Consider the following 23,628-nt stretch of genomic DNA (forward strand, 5'->3'; position numbering starts at 1 on the left):
TGGCAACATTGCTTGCTGTATAAAGTCCCCATATGCACTCAGTTAAGGTTAGGGTTTATGATTAGACAAATTGCTCTATATGAATTTGTTCACAATAGTTACAATAAATATTTCTTGATTTTTTTCTTCCTACTGAGACAAAGTTTCAACCCGAATGCAAAAAATGACACAAGTAGAAATAGACAAATATAAATATTTACCTAATACTTTCAAATTTTTCAATGAGGATGTTGACTCCTGATGATGTCTGTGTTTCTTCCTCTTCAGGCACTAAGCTTCTTGATGACTTGGGATCAGCTGGCAAAGGCCGAGAAGGTGCTGGAGGAATTCTTTCCTGCCCAGGTTTGAGATGGACAGGTTTAGGAGGTACTAATAAAATTAAGGGGGAAAAGAGAGGATAAAATTCTCGCTTCTTTATAACAACAAAGACAACAGATCCTCACTCTGAAGAAAGAGCAAGAAGCACCCATTGTTTTACTGCAGTTTATTAATTACATCGGAACCACTGCAGTCACAATATATTTTTCAAACAAAAACACTTTGATACGCTCTAAAGAAATAGACTAGTTTCTCTTTTGCATTTCTACAGTTTTGTCAGATCTGTCAATGCACTGAGTAGCTGACAGAACATCACCGCTTCCTTGTTGCCAAACAGGATGCACAGCGCACACACCAAGACTTAGTTGTGCAAGCACTCTCTTCTTCTCCACTATAGTGTTCAATTTCCCGAATGGTGACTTTTCAAAACTTAGAATTCTTATTGGTCTAATACACTTAACTAGATACCATAAGAAAAATATGGATTTGGACAGGTCATTCATTCTACTGGAAGCACTGCAGGAAAACATAAAAAACTTTATTTCCTTTTCCCTCCCCCAGCTTCTCTGTGGTATATTCTTCACAAATTTCCTTCCTCTTTTGGTACTGCACTGAACAAGATACTGTATAAATAAATGCTTACTTTAAACATGTCTCCAATCTGTTGAAAAAGGAAGTCAACGTTGTACCTTAGCCTCTTAATTAGTCCTTTGCAGTCCTTTCTAATTAATGTAATTTGGCAAAACATATGCAGTCAGTTCTTCATTTTTTGCAGAGTAAATGGTTTTATAAATACATAAGCAGTAACCCATAGCAACAGTTTCACATGCTTTTACTATTTTACGCAGTGAAAGCAACTTCACATAAATGGACCTTAAACTAGAAGCTAAGAAAAACTGACAGTGAAATTAATCCAGAAGTATACATTTCTTTGAGCAGTGCTGCCAAATATTCACTCAGCCCTAAACTGTCTAATAGGAAATATACTAAAAGTTCGATACACAAGTTGTAAAGTGTTTTCCTAAATAACTTTTCAAGAACAGCAGCTGAATTCAAGTTTTTCATGTTAGCCAGAGCAGTTATGTTAAAATGGTCCATATGGAACACGTTTGCATAATGCGCTTAATGCTGTAAAATCTCATTAATTATCAACAGTTCTGAATGAGTAATTTTAGGGCTTTGTTTTCTTTTTAAAATTTTATGGTAACAAACGTAGAGTGCCAATTCCTGAGATCTTTACTCAGGCAAAGCTCTGGATGAGAGTTTTAGACTCTAGAGCTGAATGAGCCTAAATGTCCTTTCTTCTTGGAGCAGAACTTTAGCTGCTGTCAGTTGTCACAGCTCCACTGAAGTTGATGACTATGGATGATTTAATGTGCTAGAGTACAACATGCAGGAGGATTATAACCATTGCAACTGCACAGCTTGTTTGAGCAATACCAGTTAAAGGCAAAGTACATCTTGTGAAGGATTTGGTCTTTACTGTACATTTAGAGCAGTAGGATTAAACTCCTGGATTGGCCTAGTGTCCCAGGCCATCTTGAATTCCCTATAAAAAATAAGAGGGTTGCTATTGGGTTTTTTCATAGAAAACCATAAGTGCACAGGAGGTGTGGGGTGATGTAATGTAACGGAAATGTCCTTGCATGTGGAAGGGTGGCTGTGACGCTGGCAAACCAGGTGCCAGCTCTGGCCAAGGCTGTTGGCATTAGCTCACCACTGACAAATTCATAGCTGGAAGCCAGACCAGCTCACCTATATATTAATATTGTTCAAGAAAGGTGTTAGCCTTGTAAGAATGTGTTGGGGTTTTATAGAATGTTTGTAAATTGCTGCATGCATTAATCCAGGGGTTCTCAAACTGGGGGTCAAAAGGCTATTATCTGTGGGGGTCACAAGCCCTCCTCTTACTTTGTGGGAGAGAGAACAGAGGAGCGTGAAACTCCATCTTCAGTTCAGCCAGTTCTGAACAAACTTGGGTTGATTTAGCAATCCAATTTCCACTAATGATATTGGTGGTTGCACATTTAAATCTCCTCAGACTTAGCTGAAGATTTATCACTGTAGGCCTTGATGAGTAACCTTCAAACAGAACATTTTCTACATGAGGAAGTGTGGACACACACGTGTGCAAAAGAACATGCAGACCTTTTCCCAGGGAAACCAAACCAGCAACAGAAATTTGGAATGATCTAGAGCCTTCATTTGATTCTTACAGAAGAAGAGTAGATCTGAGTCCAGGAGGGGAAGCAGCTGCAACTCACAGATCATTACTCCAAAGTGTAATGACTCCATGGCTGCATGCACACAGACATGTTTGTCAGCTAATGCAACAGGTAGCAATAGGGCTAGAAAACTAGTCCTCTACAACTTACACTAAAGGATAACCAGAATTAGGTGTAGTAATATTTTTAAAGTATTGCAGGAATTACGAAGTTAACAACTGAACCTCTGCTGAGATCCCCACTGAGTGACTATCAGAAATGGTGAGGCTGTCAGGAAACGGAGATTGATTTGCAGAAGGTGGCTACTTGGCAACAGCTACTTTTGAAAATCTTGGCTTACATTCTTATTTTTTCTATTTGAATATATTTCATCTACTTTTGGGGACTAGTGTCAAATTGGTTTGCAACAAGAGTGTAGGGAGTACTAGCAAGAGAAACTATTCAAACTTATGTCTTCCTTCATGTGTGTTTGTCCATTTTATCTCAATAACTTTTAATTACTCAGGATGTTAAACTGAATTTCAGCAAGCGAGAAAGAGAGTTACTCCTTTTAGTCTAAATTCCTTGCTCTATACGGGGGAGAGAGGGAAGGCTTGGATATATCATTTCAGGAATGTTGATATTTGAGTAATGGAGATGAGACTGACCAAAGTTAAAGCAATTTGGGGCACTTTTAAACATGATCTGAATCAAACAGAGCAAGCTGATGAAGATACAGATAATGGGCCAGATCAGCTGTTATAAATAGGTACAGTTCCACTAATTCCAGGGAAGTTTCACTGATATACACCAGCTGATTATCTAGTTTTAGCTATTCCTATTTATCAGAATACCTTATAGCATTATTAATAATGTTAATGGACTGTTCAATAATGAAATCTGAAAGAGAAAGAACTCTACATGAAAACTAATTAAGTGTGTATATACAGTACACACACACACACACACCCCCATCACCTACCGGGAGGACTAGTATACCAATATTACACTTTAAGACTGTCCTTTCAGTTTCAGATGTGTCAACAGTTTTTCTTTATGGATACCAATTGTTAAAGGCAAGGCAGAAAGTTGCTTTTTCTACAGGCATTCAGGATGATTACATAGGAGTCTCATTTTGCACAGTATATTTAAATATTTTTGATAGTGACCAAAATGGTTGTTTCCTGTTGTCACATAATGATGATACTTACCCTACTTATGTGACTGTTTTTTATGACCTTTGTTTAAATCAAGACATTTGGGATATTCTCACCTGCACTTGTCAAAAAAAGGGCTTTCAAAATACTTTCAGATAAATGAAGCATGTATCTTAGCTGAGAAGACAAACCTCTAGTATGCACAGTATTCTAAGCAATTTCTAAAGAGCTAGTAAGAAAAACAATAACTGATACTACAAAGAGACTAACACTTCACTGTACAGACTGCAGCATGTGGAAATAATTTCTCCCCATACAAGGGACTGGGCCTTAGTCTCCTCAAGCAGTTAGCACTTCGATGCATATAGGAAAAAAAAACAGCCTAGAGATTATAAATGCTCCAACTCTGCACTTCTGGGGCCCACTCCTCAGCTGGTGTCAATCAGCATAGCTACACTGGCTTTGACAGAATTACATACATTTACACCAGCTGAGGAGCTGGCTCATGTCTTGTATCATCCTGTGTCTGGAAGTAAGGTGGAGGCGTTTGTTTCTCTGTGATTATTCTTGAATTGATGGGGTTACACAGTTATTACATCTAATAATGGTATGCTTGGCTGTACACACTGGTTTGGTTAATGTTTCCTTTTTAAAAAATATATTTGTAATTTTTCAGGCATTTCTTTTTGCTAGGTGTAGTGCAGCTGTTTTCAATACAGCACAAAGGAGTTCTAGATTTGAGTGCTAAGCTATTCAATAAAAATGAATAAAGAATTTAAACAATATTTTTAAGTAAATCCTAATCTTTACTATTACATGTGATATACACACCGAAAATGTATAAGGTCACATTTTTGAAAAGTTAATTAAGCTATGTCATTTGTGAGTCCATTTTTTTCCCCAAAGCTTTTTCAATTGAATTTTTAACACTAGAAAAATGAAAAAGTCATGCTAATTGTACTTTCTCTGTATCCAATGAGACAACAGCTCTAATTTTCAAATTAAAACAATCTTTTTAAAAACATTATACTTGCAGCACAATAGAAAATTGCATGAATATTGGAGGAACAAAACCACTTGCCTTGGGGTTTCTGCAGAAGATGTGTTTTGACCAATGGAGATTTGGTTTTGGGCTTCCTTCCAGTTTGATGGATACATTGCACAGGGCCAATGTGCTGCAACTCGCCACATGCTTCCAATGTCGGATTTGAGTCAATATGACATTTGATTTGAAAAGGAGCACAAGGGCAACCTGGAAAAAGAAATGGGTCAATGTTTATTTCCTCCTTTTTTCTCTTGAAAAGCAGCTTGTCCTGGCTCTGGTAGCTTAGCTTGTTATCAGTTATTTGAAGGAAAGAAAAGTCATTAACTTAGAAGTTATCATTTCAGAAACATCCATCTTGACAATCACTTTAAATTGGATGGTTGAAATAGGTCATGAACCTCAGTATTCATTTCTCCAAGCAACTAGTAATTTCTTCATTAAAAAGCTAAATAGATCTAACAGTGAATGATTATGGGAGTATGTATATATAAAATCCTTTTTGATAGGCTTCCTCTAAGTAGAGATACAGGTGCACAGACACTGTATTCTACTCGGTAAATCAGCATCTAGATTCAAGAATGGATGAATCACAAATGCCTGTGATAGACCAGACAGATGATAAACATGCCTCAATCCTTTGCAAGAATTCGATTAACAATTTAAATGACATAACATTGCTGTTTATTATGTGTTAAATGCCTATAAATTCAAGACAACGTACAAACACGGTCTTCCCCAGAGGGCTGATAGTCTGAAAGACAGATGAATATGATGTATTGAGAAGTCCAGAGAACGGAATGACGAAGATGTTTTGTTTCTTTTTAAAAATTTATTATTGACTCATTTCCTAAGGGGTCTAGCGAAATAAAACAACCCACCCAATTGAATATATTGGGGAGTAGGTTTGCTTGCTTTTTATTTTGGCTTTCACTGATACGGTCTCAACAGGTACCAAAGAAAGTTGATACTGGATGTGGTTGTGATGTCATCAAAAATGGCCCAACCAGCCAATCAGAATGTGCTTGTGGACAATCAGTGTACAGTGTTCTAGTCTAATACTGATTCTTATTAAAACTGCTGCAGATAAACACACTGGGCCAAGTTCAGACCTGATGCATATGCACTGAAGTTAATCGAGTTGTACCTATTCACAACAGGTCTTAATTTTAGTCTTTAGTATTACATGGTCATTGTCAACTTAAGTAACACTTTCTGAAATTTTTCAGCCTACTGTTGACCCTGATTCAGGAAAAGCATCACTGTTCAGGAAAGGCAATTAAGCATTAAGTTCCACTGGGTGAAATCCTGGCCCCACTGAAGTCAATAGGAGTTTTGCCATTGACTTCAAAGGGATCAGAATTTAAACCACGAAATGTGTTTAAGTGTCCTTCCTAAACAAGGGATGCTTTCCTGAATCAAGCCCATTGTTACAAGTAACATCTCTAACTAATATAAATGACAGATTAGAGAGAAAGAGAGTCTCTTTTTTCAGTTTGTTTTGGGAATTTAACAGTATTTGTGAGTATTTCTTCTCTATTGTCAGTCTGTGTGGGTGTTAACATGGTAAAGGGAGAGTTTTTTCTTTGAATGAAATACTGTAATATGAATGTAAATGCACAAAAATTGGCGGGAGACTCTGGAGCAGAGGTAGCCCCTGAAACTATTATTAATTTTGTTTTAAAATGGACTAGTTTAAATTGTCTCTTCCCCTTTAAAATGATAAGATGATCTCAAACACTTGAGAAGGAGGATCTGTCTAAACATTAAAGTAATCTTCAGCCTTTTTTGTGAATTATTCAGGAACATGAGCTGAGCTTCACAAATGCAACTTACTCAGGGCTAGCTTTAGACTGAGATCAGACTCTGAAGCCAGTGGAGTTACACTGGATTTACATGCGTTACCGACCTCAGAACACTAACCTTTGGATCTAGATTGAGTGGGTTAAAGGTATACAGTATTGCAAATGTTTCACAGGACTATTCTCAAAAGGTAGATGGTTACACAGCAGCATTAAGGATTTTTTCAAATTGATGTCGAATATTCCAAAGTTATAACTGTTTGCTGACAAAAATCAATTCAAAGCCATCAAATAAATAAAAATTAGCACAAGTCTATCCACTTCTGTCACCCTAATGCATAATCTCTGAATTCTTCAACACTGCTTCCTGCTACTGCTGTTTAAAAGTTCATTAGTGCATCTGCTATCAAATCTACTTTTCAGGGGATTTATTTGAGCTCAGCTACTCAAACCTGCTTCAGGCTTAAACTCAGGATTTTTTAAGCACTGAATTTTAATCATTTGAAGATAAAAAGGATTTCACATAACTGGGTGACTAGGCAACAAAATGGCAATGAAATTCAGTGTTAATAAATGCAAAGTAATACACATTGGAAAACATAATCCCAACTATAAACATAAAATGATGGGGTCTAAATTAGCTCTTACAACTCAAGAAAGAAATCTTGGCGTCATTGTGGATAGTTCTCTGAAAACATCCACTCAATGTGCAGTGGTAGCCAAGAATGTTGGGAACAAGTAGGCAGGGGACAGAAAATAAGACAGAAAATATTGTATTGCCCACATCTTGAATGATGCATGCATATGTGGTCGCCTCATCTCAAAAAAGATATATTAGAATTGGAAAAAGTACAGAAATGGGCAACAAAAATGATTAGTGGTATGGAACAGCTTCCATATGAGGAGAGATTAATAAGACTGGGACTTTTGAGCTTGGAAAAGAGATGACTAGGAAGGGATATGATAGAAGTCTATAAAATTATGACTGGTGTAGAGAAAGCAAATTAAGTAAGTAAAGTAAATAAGGTAAATAAGTTAATTACTCCTCCTCATAACACAAGACCTGCGGGTCGCCCAATTAAATTAATAGGCAGCAGATTTAAAACAAGCAAAAGGAATTATTTCTCGACACAACACAACGTCAACCAATGGAACTCTTTGCCAGATGTTGTTGTGAAGGCAAAGATTGTAACAGGGTTCAAAAAAGGGTTCATGAAGGATATTAGCCAGGATGGAAAAGGATGCAAAACCATGTTCTGAAACATCCCTAGCCTCTGTTTGCCAGAAGCTGGGAATGGGTGACAACGGATGGATCACTTGATGATTAACAGTTTTGTTCATTCCCTCTGAGTTTGGCCGAAGCGTCTAATGATTTGTTCTCTGATATGTCTGCGCACCAAACACTTAGGTAAGTTTTAAACCACTTCCTTTTAAAAGCCACTGCCTATCTCAAAGGAACAAACAAAAAATGTCACTGCCTTAGAACAAAACTTGACATCTTGTGCCTCGCACACTATATACATGTTATTGTTGACAACAATACTCACCAACTCTCTGCATTTAACATATAAACACTTATTAACATTGTATCAAAAGAGCAAGCAGGCACAGAAAAGAATTGATAAGCAATTACAACAATGTTCATCCCTGAAATCCACAAGAGCTTTAAACAGCAAATGCAGACTCTTGGCCATGTAACAAGAAAAATACGCTTATGTGAAACCACACAAGTGATGCGGTTCTTTTTTTTTTTATTTTTAATTCAAGCAATTCCCTATGCATTTGCGAATGTGACCCTAAGAGTTACTTCTCACATGTAGTATAATACAACTTTTAAAAATTATTTTACTTTCTTACTTATTTTTCTAACACTATAAAATGCTTTGATAAAAGAATTATTAATTTATAGATTATTATCTGCTGAATTCTTCTCAAAGTAAGATACTTATGGGCTGCTCTGAGTGCTACACTGTGCTTCTAGGGACAGAACCGAGAAAGACGTGGTGCAAACTGCACTACTCGGGAAGTTGTCCCAGTAAGGGATAGCCCCTTTGAGACACATCCATGAAGTACAATTCCCTAGCCAAAGCTCCTCCTACTCCAGGCCTTGCCTTACCCCACTGCTCCAGAAGAGAAGCAGACTTCACCTTACTCCTCTGTGCAGGGGCATCACCCTAATCACAAGCAAGCCCAGAATGGATTGGCCATAACTATCCCTAGTAATTGGAAATCAGTAAAATGTAGAAAGCTAAGTTATTTTGTAGTAATTTTTCCAACAACACATTGTGATTTCCAGGGTCTGGTTGTCTCTTGTTATGTGCTTTACACCTAGTCACAGAGTAGCTAGAAGAATATTATGGTGTGAATAAGCTATGAAATACACAGGCAATGCCAAAAGGAAATCTGAGACGAACAATTCTCTTTCAGACTTTGAAGTTAATTTGCATGAACACCGGTTCTATTTGAAAAGACCAATTCAATTCAAATTTTAAAAAATTATCTGCAAAAAAGAGTCAGTGAATTCTACTGTCCAAGCCTGACTACCACATACATGGTTAGTAACATGAGTCAACGACAAACACCACATAACTGAAGCTCAGCTTCATTACGTCCAACTTTGCAGTCACCGATTCACTCCTATAGGCCATGCACATGAGTAAAATACTTACAAGAGTAGTTTCAATGACTTCCCTGGAACTATCATATTCACATGAGTAAAGTTACTCAAAAGCACAAAAGTTTGCATGACCAGCCCACAGCGAGCACAGGACACTGCTGTCCATAACTTTTCACACACGAGTCACATAGTAAAATTGGTATTTAAGGTTTCCTGTAATATTTATTTAACTTCAACAGAACACAGAATAAACTAGACTCCTAAAGAAGCCTAAAACCTGCAACAACTTTTGCAAAAATACCCACTTTAATCTTTGCTGAAGACTTCAGAACTTTATTAGGAAGACTATTTTTCACAGAACAGAGCAATTTCTCAAGAACGTTGTTCATTCTCTGAATCATACTCATGTCAGACAGTTTCCTCACTGAGCTGGCTAAGCTTAAGATAAAACTAACTTTTTGAAGAAGCTGTTTCAGGTTTGAGATTCTTGAAGCTCATAATGTATTTCTATTAAATTAAGATAAACGGAATATAAAGGGCCAAAAATTACAGGTATTGTAAATCATAGTAGCATCAGCTAAGGATCTAGACCAGTAACCCAGCGGCAGTTCTGTCACTGATCCATATTAAATTCCCAAGCCCAGTCTCTCATACACCTGGCAACCGGGGTCTGGGAACACTGTTGGGCTGACATGCTGAGCACCTAGGAGGAGTCTCTCGCACCATAGCACACTACCAGGAATATTAGCTTCTGATTTTGTATGTCCATATTTGCAGACCCTGTTGTATGTGCCACCACAAAACTGGGGTTTTTCACCTGTTTTGCATGCATAAGCCACCACCTATGCACAGAGTTTGGTCAGTTGGGCTCTGAGACCTGCATGTTCATATGTGGATGTGTAACTTTTTGAGAACCATCAGTCATGTATGCAAAAGTGGGTGTACAAAAAAACACCAATCAGAAGATGGCTGAAAACGTACTCCTAATAGGCACTGACTGCTCTGAAGGATTTTCATCCAAACCTTTTGACTAGAAGGATGGTATTTTTGAAGTGTGTCCTGAAAGCTGGGGTGGGGTAAAGTGGATGAAAATGAAGCTAGCCTCTGGACTGGCAGGCGAGAAAAGGGTTTCAAAGGGGTGGCAAACACCAAACTGGTTGGAAGGAGACATACGGAAAAAGCATTCCCATCCAATGAGGGATGCTGATAAGTAGTATACTGGTTTAAAAGTTTGCTTTAGCAGATTTAATACCACTGGGAGATTTTTACAAACTAAAATACACTTAACGGTATAACAAATACCTGTTAGAGATAGCATCCCCTAATGGTAATTATTGGTCCCTATTCAAAGCCAAAGTACAGAAGCTTGGTGAAGGAGGTCCTATGGGTGCCAGCAGGAAAGGAATCCTACTCCAAATGCTACAGGGCTGGCAAGTGGAACCATTCTAGAGCTGCTATTGATTAACCAATAACCACCCCCTGTTGCTCCACCAGGGATTGGGCTGGTGGATCTGTGCACAAAATCTTCCTGCTTGTGAGTGTGCTGGGCACCTCTGTAGAGTTGGGTTCCCTGGCATGAAGGGGTGGTCCCCTCCACAATTCCCCATTGTATCTCTTTGAGGGCTCCCCAAGCAGCGTGATTTTAGCAGTAAAGCTGGATTCAGAACCTTCTAAGCACATGACTGGAGAAAAGATGGGAGAGGACATGTCCGCCATGAGTAGAGAAAAACAAGGATGACAAGTGGAGAAAATGGTTCTTAACAAGCTTTTAAGGAATATTCTCTCCTCTGTTCTCAGTTAACAGCATCATATGCTTAGCCAGAAGAGATCACTTGCAAGATTGGTGTTTTGAGCTTAAAATGCCAGTGGCCAAATTCTGTGCTGATTTACACCCTGTGCAACCTCAGTGTAATCAATGGGGACTGAACAGCATGTCCATTTGCATGGAATAGGTCACTGTGAATGTCTGCCAGGACAGAAAGAGATCAGGATTCTCATTCCTTATATTAGGTTATTTTATTTTTTAGAAGACCAACACACAGCCGGCTTTTAACATCAAGAGATAGACCTTGTTGTGGCTTCTCTATTCCTGGTCTCATTTTAGTACAACATACAGCATGTGCCCTGTTCCCTAAATACAGGCAATACATCAAAGCATAAGCAGAGGAAAACACTCCCTGTTTCTGATCAGCAGACCAAGATATCAACACAGCAAGGTACTTTTATTGTGGTTGCTTGACTCTGCCTTTTGATTTCTATTGTGCACTGAAAGTGGATACACAGTGACGGATACATGTTTTGTGCACTTATCTAGGGGTGGGCACTAAACACTGAAAACATAAGACAAGATGCTTGGTTGAAACCTATGAAGAGATTTGTGGTGCTGACAGATATTAAGACTCTTAATGTGTGGGTTTTTAAAAGTTGTGTGTGAGCAGACAACACTTGCAGCTGCTGAACTGGACATTTTGTAGCTAGCCTGGAGCTAGAGAAGTAGGATATAGGGCAGCTCTCTGTATGCACAATATTAGGCACCTTTTCTAGAGAGTTCCGCCTCTAACATGTCGAGCTGTTTTGAAAAGCTGGTCCCCATTTAGGTGCCTGGTGGAGGCTGAGGTCTTGAAAAATCTGCCTCCAATTTTTTTGCTGATACACCTCCAGTTAGGTTGTAAGAAGTGACTGACTGCACATTTTCAGCTAAAACATCCATTTGATCCATTGTGTAATGGTACTGTCCAACAGATATCATATATCCAAGAGTTAGGGATTAGTCCTTCATTGAGATATACACAACTTTACTCAGCCCTTGGTTACAACTTCCATGTCACTCAGACCTGCGAGTCCCCATAGACAGGAAGTCATCCAGGAAGAGCCAATTGTGCCAGTGTTACCCTCAAGCACTAGTCCATGGGGTGCTCACAGATGAACAGTACAGCACCAAAAAGGGCAGAGCTGGGTCAGGGGAAGGGCATAGCCAGGATATTGGAAGATGTCCCGATTCAGTATGTCCACAGGCAAAAAACTCTTGCAAGAGACCCAGTCACAAACTAAAGGTGCTGCCCCTTGGTAGAACCCCCTCTCCTGAAACTGACTCCTCTTTGGGAGAAAATTCACATCCCCTCTGCCAGCAGAGGTGAAACAGGTGCATAATGTAGCACAGTATCATTATAAATGCCTGTGCTCTATACAATTGCACAAAAACCTCCACGTGTAGCTACAGGCATTCAGTAGGCAGCAAATCCTAGTGTCACAAGGGTTAAGGACCAAGCATAATGCACTCTGATGAAATTAATTCTGATGCCTTTCATTTACTTGCAGATTTTATAATTGCATATCATCCTGCCTATTACCGAACCTGCTATGATATAACTCTATACTAGCTTCACGTTTCATGGATTTGTGATTCCCTGAGTCTCACATCTTTTCTGTTCTCTCCTATTCCATGCTCCTCACTCACCAGAATTTTTTTGTTTCTCCCCTTTTGTGTCCAGCTAGAGTGAGCACTAGATCTCCAGTGCCATCTGGATCCTCCTTCTCACTCTACTTCTGGTGCCTAATTGACTCCAGGAGTGTTTTAAAACTCCATTTAAAAAACACCTCTTCTTTCTGACCCATGACCCCTAAACATCTCTAATAAAACAATCAATTCCTACTTTCTATGTTTCCCTGTGCTCAAATCATTCCCCCCAAAACTTGACCACAGCACTCCTCTTACCTTGCTTTAACGTAGCTGCAGATGGTGCTGATATGCAACAGACTTTGAATCTACCTGCACGTCAAGCAACGTGAGTGCCTTTTTACTAAGCTGAATTACATTAGTAACAGATATTTAAACTGCAACCTCTCTTTTGGCATTGCAGCAATTACAGAAGACAGCTGCAGTAACAATAGCATTCTCTTTAGAAAGTAAGCGAGAATCCAGCATTGATTGCATTTGTAGTTTTATATCAAAGTATTACTTACTTGTGCTTTGGCTGACAGACCCACATTTTTCCTATTTGTTCTAACAATAAGATGTCCAAAAATAAAAAGCACAAGTTCCGGCTTCAGACTCAGAGCATTGGTCCTAAAATGACAATGCATTTACGTTTCTGGCTTATTACGTGTAAAGCCTCACATTCACAGGAACTGAATTTTTTTTAAAAACAATGTGGTTGTTTGAGCAGCAGACGATAAAACCTATCAAACTTGATCTCTGAAGAATGTTGAGAGATAGCCATTAGTGGATGTTGCTTCAAGTTAGCAAAAAAGGTTGTTTGGTTTTATAAAGATCAAGTTTAATGGTCCTTTGAGATGCACTAAATAGGAAGGAAAGGTTTCTATAAGGCAATTATTGCAAGTTTCAAAAGTAGCAAGAGGGTGATAAAAACAGATCTCTACATCTGAGGGAGGAGGGATAGCTCAATGGCCTACTAAATCCAGTGTTGTGAGTTCAATCCTTGAGGGAGGGCCATTTAGGGATCTGGGGCAAAAATCTGTCTGGGGATTGGCTCTGCTTTGAGCAGGGGGTTGGACTAGATGACCTCCTGAGGTCCCTTCCAACCCTGATATTCTGTAAGTGTGGTACTGCAGAAGCTCTTTTCTTTCTATTCTAAAAATCAAAAAAGCAGATTTCTCTTTAGATACAATTCCATACTGCAGAACAAATGCTTTCCCATAATGATAGTGCATGGCTAAAAAATGACCACCAGCAGCGGCGGCACAAAACTGACAATCTCAATTTTGGTCACCTTGAAACTTCATGGGGATACCACTTCACATCAGGAGTGGCACCGGGTCATGGCCCATGTGCTAACGTGCCTATCACATGATTCCCAGCTGCGTGTGGAGATCCCTTTTGATCTCAACAGAACGAAATGGAGTGAGGGGACTGTACAGGGAGCTCCCGAAAGCCAGAATAAGGGCACACATAAATGCTGCTGTGATACTCTCCCTCACAAGGGGCTATTTGGTAAATTAAGTCATCGTGTGGTACAGCTTGTTAGAAAAATTTCCAGCAAGACAAAATTTCAACAAAAAACAGGAAGTGATTTTTCACAGAGAGTTTCTCTCATTTACAGGGCAGGTCTAGTCAATAAAAGTCAATAAGCATAAAACTAAATGGACAATTTTCAGCACAAGATCTGAATAGTGGGAGTCGCCAACATCCCATAAGAGAACGATTATTTTCAATAGTGTGGGGGTTCCACAGAGCTCTGTCCCTCTTCTCCTTCTATACTTTATCCCTACTAACCCTCATCAGCAACTACACATTCAACTACGTTCTCTATGCTGCTGATTCTCAGATCTCTCTCTCTGCTCCAGACCAGCCTCCTCCTGTCCAAACTAAAATCTCAGCCTGTCTCTTTAACATCTCCTTGTGGATGTCTAGCCATCAGCTCAACTATGCATGGTCAAAACAAAGCTCTTTCTCTTTCACCCCCACCCCGCCACATCCTTCCGCTATCGCCTTTCTCAATCATGATGGTCAGGACCACCATCCATCCTGTCACTCAGGCATCATCTTCAACTTGGACCATCCTAGGTCCTCACATCCAGGCTACATCTAAATCCCATATATTCGTTCTGCATAATGTCTCTAACATGCAGCCTCTCATACCCAGCCACACAGCTAAAATTGTCATCCAGGCCTCATCATCTCATGTCTGGATTACTGCAACAACCTTTTCTCTGACTTTGTGTGACCCTCAAAACCCCTCCATGCCAGCTGGCGAAGGGTTCACTGTTCTGGAACAGCAACTCCTATCAGGCCTAACAAACTCACTGCACCTAACAAACCACTTTCATGGTATTTATCCACAAACTTTGCCATGTAAATTATCAAATGAAAGCCAGTAACAAACCGGTCACAGGCATTGCAAAATGTTTGTACGAATGGCATGAAAGGAGTTATGTGCACCTACTAAAAATATGTTTGAAACTATGTAACCATGCGGAGTTGTTTCTGCCAGACAAAGCATGTCTAATTGGAAAGCATCCCCTGCAGTATTGAGCCCTTGTCACTGGACACTCACAGAAATAACTAGGCTTGCTGTCCCCAAAGGGCACAATGTATACATTCACTTGTTTGATTCAACTGGGGAAAACAACACAGCACTGAGATGTATTTATAACATAAATGAGAATAAGTTTATTAACAAACAACAGAGATTCAAAGATTCAAATGAGTAGCAAGTAAGAATATTGGAAACAGAATGTTTACTTATGAAACAAAAGTATAACAATTCTTAGACTCTAAAAACTTAACTTTTAACAGGCTAACATCGTTGTCTAAAATTTACAATGACTCTGTTCTGTGCTCTCCATGTTCTTGGATCCACAGTTCTAAAACACCATGACCACTACCTAGATTCAGATAATTAGTGCAATCAAATATTGATTGCTCAATGTTTCAGGCATGGACTCAGCCCACATGCCCCTTTTATGGTGGTGGTGGCTGGCTGCAGTAGCATAGTTGAGAGGAAGATATATGAGTTAACAGCAGCAATGAACTTATCATTAGCAGTGCACACGATATAAAGCTCCTTTGGGACATTTGGTAGACTTGTATATCTTACCACAGAGTGGAGGTAAACAATTACTTTTTGTCAAGCTCCAAATTTCTTGGTCAAGGTATACCCCAGAGAAGATAATAAAAAAATAATAATGATGATGATAATGAATAAATAAAAAAGATTTCGGGTTCTGTTCAAAAGCATCTGGTGGTCTGAATTTGGTCCGCGGTCCACCTATTGACTATGCCTGCCCAAGATCTTGAGGAACACATAGAGCCTTGGGCTGCACAGATGGGGCAATGTGATCTTCAAAATTTCTTGTCTGCCAACAGAGTCCCTACTGCAGCTCAGGAAGGACCTGTGGCCTGTGCTATCATAAGTAACTGTACGCTATGTAAGCTGCTCTCCTTCCAGTGTTTATACTGAGTGAGTGTTTAGTTCAGCAGCCACACTTGTCTCTGATGTGTAAACTCACCTTCTGACAGGGACTAGAGAAGTAACTCACCTATATAAAATGAAAAAGTACCTGCTGCCACAAGGTGATTGTGTGGGATAGCGTGGCCTGTAGCAAGGACAGGGAGGATGAGGCATCTTCACTCAAGTCACTGTTCACAGTGCACCCTAAGGTATACACAAGGCCCTTACTGTATACTGCTACGTCTGTTATGGTGTACGATGCCCTTTTGTGTTCTTTGCTCATTATTGCAGCTGTTAGTTACCAAGTCAGAGGCTAGAGAGAGGAAGAGTAACTTCGGTCTTCAGCTGACAGCACATTTACTAGTTACAGTGCAAATTACTATATCAGGTTTGTCTGGCTGTCGAACATCTGTTTTATTACTCTCTGGCACTTGCAACACGGACTTGGGCAGCCGGGCACAGGGCACTCCTTTGAAGACTTCTGGGGCTCCAACCACAAAATCCAGAGCTCCTCAGGCCTTGTTTACATGGAAATTACACTCAGCTGACTTAACCAGTTTCCCCCTCACTCCTCAACAACAGCCAGTGCATCCACAGCTGCTTCTTCCCCATCACCTCTTTCTCTTTCATGCTTCTTCACCATGATAAAGAAAGCATCTGTGTAGAGACTTAAATTCTCTTTCTTCCCCTTGCCTATCAATCCTAAAAAAAAAATGGAAAAAAAAAAAACCCTCTATCCTACTGCTTTAATCATTTTTGTGAAACAGTTGAGATATATATTAGTGGAGCGGTGCTACCTTTTCTTTGTATGCAACTTTATCATCGGAATAGCTTTCCCCTTTTAAAAAATACATGTTATGATAAAGTGATAACGTTTAAAATGATAAAGTTGTGTTTGCTACCTTCCTTGGTGTGGAGTAGTGGCAGGTGTTCTTAAAACAGAAATGATGGATCTCCACTGAAGATGTAGCTGCACCTGGAGAGCCAGATTCTCCAGTCCATTTTATGCCACCTAGGCAGCACAAAGTGGATGGATACCAGCTGGAGCTAGCTAGTGGAAAGTGCCTCTTGTGTAAGGGAAATCACCATTGGTGTAAGGCTAGCAAAGGTGGCTCTTATCCTAGTCTCCCTACTCCCCTTTTCCTCCCATCTCTAGTATGGCCATTCTGTTGGGGGAGGAGGTGTGGGGGGGAATGTCAGAGCAGAATTGTACTTTGCCTGTCCTCCATTGGCAAGGGTCCCTTAGGGCACAGGCTCCAGCAGTTCTAATATCTTCTGGGTCACAGGGTCAGGTAGCTGCAACCTCACACCTCCACTGCAACCCTGGAGAGCCTGGCTGCAGAGGAGAAGTGAACTCGGAGCCTGTATTTTATGTAGAATTTAAAAATGTTATTTAACAGGCAGTGGCTAATATATTGGCGTAATAAAACTAAATTAACATTTTGGGCTTTTAAAACATTCTGCTAATTGGGCAAGCCTCGTAAGAAACAACACTGCATTTTTATTAAATCTTAAGCAATGGATACTTTATATTAAGTACATTTGCTAAATGAGAGTTTACTAATGCTAATACACGTAATTAAAAGCTTTGGATGTAGATCACCTATACAATGTGAAGGATGAATTGAGGGCTGCATGTTGTTTGAAACTCACTTATTTCATTAGCAAAAACTGATAAAGCAACAGTAAAATGGTAAATTATGAAGTTACCAAAGTATCCGAAATATTTTTGGTGTCAGTTTGTGGTGTTTTTAGTCATATTCATTAGTAGCTGGTCACTTTCTAACCTTCACATTAATCTTGTATATATAACTAGAGGGTGGTCAACATGATGCTCACATTAACAAACAAAGAAGGGTAATCCTGGGGATTACAGATCTGTGAGTCTCATCTCAGTTCCAGAAACAGCATCCCAGCATGCAATAAATCATCCAGATGGATATAATCTGATGGGGCAATTCAGAATAGCTTTGATAAACTTTGTGTGTTTCTAACCTGTATATAATTTTGTGACTTGAAGCTAATGGACTGGTCTGGTATTGCAATTCTTATGTTGTTAAAATAGTACACACACATAGTCTCAAGGGAATTGTTAACTTGAAATATGTTCTTTGGTTAGCATAATCAGTGTAATATAAATCAGGACTCATTCATCATAACAAAAGCCTGCTACCTGTCAAGAAAATATATTCTGTGTTCATCTGGGAAAGGACACACAAAAGAGTATTCTGTGGCTATTCTGCCCATTCTCCTAGAGTTTTGTCAATTATCTTCCTGGGAAAGGAAGGGCTCATGTTTTGGATATTGAGGTGCAGAGACAGAAGGCTCAAATGGTCAGACAGACTAAATTATAGCTTAAATTAAACACAAAACCCAGCAATTCTTCCACTGAAAGGCATTTACAGTTATAAATCCACATACTGCCACGCCTTCTTGGTGGAGTTTCAGCTGACAGAAGAAGTTGTGGTCATGAATCCAGGGAATCTGATAAGGTATATTACCTGGGGCTTCCAGAAAGAGATCTTATGTTGCCCCATAGTTCCATGTTAGGTTAATTTCATGTAGGTGAATTAGTGTTGATGGGAGGGGATCAAAACAAATGGAATCCATTAGCTTCTGAGGAAACCAATGTGGAACTTAGAAGAGGAGGAAGAAAGGGAAGCCAAAGATCCTGGCAGGAGATGACAAAGCAGCTACTTTGGGGAAAGATAACCCTAGGAAAAACCTGCCACTGCTGTGACTCGTAATAAGGTTAATGACGAAAAAGGTTACATCCTAATATTGCTACAGGAGACCCTGGTAATGGGACAGTTAACATACAGAATTCTAGACTACAGAAACTAGAGAAATATGGCTCCTATTTATCATAATTTAAAAAAAAAAAAATCTCAGATGGTAAAACTGCAAACCAAAACCTTCTGTCTATAGGCAGTGTAACATCCACCTCAAGAATTACAGCTATTCAACACCTTGTACCTAAGGTATATGGAAGGAAGGGAATGATGAGTCCATAAACAGAATAAACCTTTTATTTTTCATTCATAAGAGACCAAAAATAAATGTAAAATGTAAACAAAATGCCAACAACTTCTACCTCCAAACACACTGGGAATGATGCATTTTTTAATTTACTCATTTGAACATCATAATAGTATTGCTAAAAAGACAATTACTTTCTCTCAAGTTAAGCACTGTTTATAATATTTGAGTGTTAGCTGTGTTAGTCTGGATCTGTTTGTTTCCTTACTACGATACCCGCACAAGAAAATAAGGAAACAAATCAACAGAGACAGATGTGTACCCAGAGGCCTCCTGCTACAAGACAAGCCCAAGAAAGAAACCAACAAAACTCCACTGGCCATCACCTACAGTCCTCAGCTTAAACCTCTCCAGTGCATCATCAGTGATCTACAACCCATCCTGGACAATGATCCCTCGCTTTCACAGACCTTGGGAGGCAGGCCAGTCCTCGCCCACAGACAACCCATCAACCTTAAGCGTACTCTCACCAGCAACCACACATCGCACCATAACAACTCTTACTCAGGAACCAATCCATGCAACAAACCTCTATGCCAACTCTGCCCACATATCTACACCAGCGACACCATCACAGGACCTAACCAGATCAGCCACAACATCACTGGTTCATTCACCTGCACATCTACCAATGTTATATATGCCATCATGTGCCAACAATGTCCCTTTGCTATGCCCATCGGCCAAACTGGACAGTCCCTATGTAAAAGGATGAATGGACACAAGTCAAATATTAGGAATGGTAATATACAAAAACCTGTAGGAGAACACTTCAGCCTTCCTGGACACACAATAGCAGATGTAAAGGTAGCCATCTTACAGCTAAAAAACTTCAGGACCAGACGTCAAAGAGAAACTGCTGAGCTTCAGTTCATTTGCAAATTTGACACCATCAGCTCAGGATTAAACAAAGACTGTGAATGGCTAGCCAACTACAAAAGCAGTTTCTCCTCTCTTGGTGTTTACACCTCAACTGCTAGAAGAGGGCTTCACCCTCCCTGATTGAACTAACCTTATTATCTCCAGACTGATTCTTGCCTGTATATTTATACCTGCCTCTGGAAATTTTCATTATATGCGTCTAACGAAGTGGCTATTCATCCATGAAAGCTTATGCTCCAATACATCTGTTAGTCTTTAAGGTGCCACAGGACTCTCTGTTGCTTTTTATAATATTTGAGTTAGTTTGTTTACTATCTAAAGATGGGCCCTTCTGACTGGTATCTGGAATTGAAGTAGAACTTATTGCTTTGCAACTTCAGTAGATAATAAATAAATAAACTTTGTAGACCGCAAAGAGGATACTGGGTGATCTTATATAACAGTCCACCTTTCTTTTGTAGAAGAATGTTATTCTAGTTCCCTGTTCGGTTGCTTTTTATGATGTACGTTGTGAGCAGCATTGCTAGTTCTGCTACTTGGCTACTTCTGTCACATATGATGTCTATCTAGCTCGGGTTCTCACAACAGATTTTTGGTGGCCTCAGAGTGCGGCCACCAACTCTTGCTGGTGGCCGCACTGACACTTTTTCCTAAAATTATTTATTTTTTCCTAAAGTTAATAAAGTAATATGCACAGATATACATCCAAATCATTGTAATTTATTTATGTACATTTTTGGGATGTTTTTGCAGACTCAATAAAAAATATTATGCACAGTTATCTCTATTCTTTACTGGACCTAACAGAATAGAAACACAAATAAGTTGCTTTGCACGTTCCTGTCTTTTTTGTTATTGTTTCTTTTGCTTTTTTGGTAAAAGTGGTTGTCTGTATAAAAATTCTGAAGTAAAATTAAAAATTCTTTGACATAATAGAAGTCCAAATAATAATGAAAAACATATCTGGTTGGCTTGGGTCAGGGGAGGGAAAGGGAAGGGGGAGATATAGCTGCAGCTGGCCTGGGGCCCACAGTCTGCCCACCCACCGTTCGCCTCCTCACCACCCTGCCGCTGCTCGCCTCCTCACCCCACCATCTGCCTGCCTGCCGCTTTCCTCCTCGCCCCCCTGCCTCGCTGCTCGCCTCCTCACCCCCCCAGCTTGCCCCCTCACTCCCACAGTCACAGCCAGACCCCCACCCACCCTTCTCACCCTGCTGCGAGATCGCCACTCACCTCCATACTCCCCTGCCAGCGGCTTGCCTCACTGCTTGCCTCCTCACCCCCGTCCACCTGCCACTCGCATACTCACCTCCCCCCGGCCTGCAGCTCATCTCACCACTCACCTTCTCACTCCCTCCTTGCCCTCACCTTGCTCCTTAAGCATTGCAGGAGCAACAGGAGGGAAGGGGAGGGGCTGATGCTCTCCCCCCACACTGCCCAGGCAACTGCTGTGGACACAGGGAAACCCCGTGATGGGCACATGCGGCCATGGTGGCCGCATTTGAGAAACAGTGATCTAGCGGACAGGTATACCAGGCCCCCTCCTCTCCCTCCTCGGCCCTTCCTTTTCTCACTGTCTTTTTATTGTTTATCATACTTCACTCGGTACATGGAGAAATGTGTTTTCTTCTCTCTCTCTTGTCTTAAAGTCATGAAGATTATTATGCATGGTTTTTTATCCAGATAAACATAATTACTCTTCCCATGGAAAAAGTCAACTAAATGTTTTGAACACAAGCATGAATTTGTCTTGCTCTATCTGCCTCTCTCTCTCTCTTTCCTTTGGTAAATCTAAAATTACTGTTGATTTCCAGTTATGGGAAATGAATATGCAATACTCAACCGTGTTTACTTCAGATACAGTTGGATTTCTCTCTCTACAAACTGAGTGTACATTTTGAAAAACTTGAGAACTACCCTAGTTAAGAAAAATATCTCATAGCTGGCCAATTATATCCCGTGATAGGTTTCCAGCATCATGTTGCAGGAATTTAAAATCATCTTATTGTAAACCTATTTTCCATGTCCATATGTATATTTCATTCCAGCCTTGAAGCGTGCTTAATATTATTGTGTACATTTTATTTCTACAGTCAAAATAGCAGGTATGTTAAGGTATTACACAAATTCTGGGGGTTCACAGAAAAACTATTCAACTAATGAAAGTGACAGAATGTTTTAGATAGGAGGATAAGAACAACTATTTAAGCCCATGCAATCTGAAGCAGATGCAGCTATCTGCATGCAGGTACGAATATTTGAAGAGAGATCACTAACCTGGGTACACTTTGATCATATGATAACAGTTTCAGATTGGCATGTGGGAAATACAGAAACATCAGTTAAACTTTAATTTTGGCATCAATCTAAAGTCATTGACTACGTAGATCTAGTAGTTCCAGATTGCTATTAGAGATATAGAAACATAATTTAAAGGCAAAATTCCAACATTTGAACTAAGTAACAACAGGACAAATACATGGACATTCTTGGAAATTAAAAATAAAAAAGAAGCTAAGTTTAGTTTTAAAAACACTCAAGAGCTTATTACCCAAGAGATAATGTTTGTAACATGAATGTTGGTAGCAGAATCTACCTTTTAAGAATATGGGCAATTATTTGGATATCAATGATGTCTTGGGGTAAAGGAGTGGTTAGTAGCTGTTTTAACCCTTGTGATTCTTGCTCACTTAGAGAAATGACTGCCAGCTTGAGATCCAGGTAGGAATGGCTCCCTGTGGAATGTGGACAAAGGGGCCTTAGGAAAGATAGGTTGCCTTCCTTTGGAGAATGGAGCCTTCTCAAGGAGCAAGCATATGGGCCTCACATTTGAGACAGCAGGGATGTTGGCATTAGTGGAACATGGCCACCACTGTCTTGACTTCTTGTGCTTCTGTAAACACACAGTTTGCTCAAGCATTGCAATGGCTTTGTGTGTTCTTGTCTCTACCTCCTCAACAGAACTCTTTGTGGCCTTCTCTTGATCAAGGAAAAGGTAACTAGTGACTAGCTATGATACCACATCCTGATTTATAAATGAAGTGAAAGCATTTCTGCTCTCTGGCCTTGTATAAGTCTGTCGCTAGTTTGACCTGAGAACACACTAATTTTTTTTCCATTTTAGCTCTCCTGTTTCTTTCTAATTTCCCTTCTAAGTGAGGCTTCTTTTTTCTATGTAGGCCTAATCCTGGTTGCATGTGGCACTGTACACAGTTTAACATGCCTATAGCGTCCTTCTTATCTTTTCTTGTATCATGAATGTAGTCTTGGCTCTCCTCTACTCCAGCAGCTTCCTGCCTTACCGTTCAGCTTCAGTTAGAGTGTGCTTACCAGTATAATTTCCTTTTTGTAGAGCAAAGCTTCTATTTCTGTTTGTCAGGGAAAAATGACCTTCCACAAAACCAACAGTAAATTATGTTTTTTGTTGTCAAGTGTGGTTAAAAGATTCTCTGTAGATAATAAGTTGGTTTGATCCTGTATTTCACCTAGAAAGATACTGATACGTTTCTCTTTTGGTGTGTAGGTGGAGTGCAGTGCCAGGGACCTATAACCTTTACTCGTTTGTATGTGTGTTATGACTGCTTATGGTAACTAGCTGGAGCAATATAGATAGCTATCCATGCCTTTCTGGTTTTTACAATGACCTTCTTCTGTTC

The 23,628-nt window shown here is 39.8% G+C and overlaps 1 protein-coding gene across 2 annotated transcripts in view; it reads right to left on the reverse strand.

The window, feature by feature from the left end:
* The window catches only part of FGD3 (FYVE, RhoGEF and PH domain containing 3), a 197,183-nt gene that overhangs the window by 94,910 nt on the left and 78,645 nt on the right, over nucleotides 1–23,628 (reverse strand). Inside the window, exons 1-3 of one of the 2 annotated variants that reach the window (XM_075073421.1) lie at nucleotides 13,104–13,394; nucleotides 4,761–4,931; nucleotides 201–369 (exon numbers count right to left, since the gene is read on the reverse strand). Coding sequence is in view for 1 of the 2 variants with exons in the window: in XM_032804168.2 (XP_032660059.1) it covers nucleotides 201–369; nucleotides 4,761–4,931 (340 nt within the window). In the remaining variant the exon portion in view is untranslated. Of the gene's footprint in view, nucleotides 1–200; nucleotides 370–4,760; nucleotides 4,932–13,103; nucleotides 13,395–23,628 lie in introns of those variants that run through there. The other variant, XM_032804168.2, reaches the window with a different exon arrangement.

This window comes from Chelonoidis abingdonii, chromosome 17, assembly GCF_003597395.2.
Source record: "Chelonoidis abingdonii isolate Lonesome George chromosome 17, CheloAbing_2.0, whole genome shotgun sequence".
NCBI lineage: Eukaryota > Metazoa > Chordata > Testudines > Testudinidae > Chelonoidis > Chelonoidis abingdonii.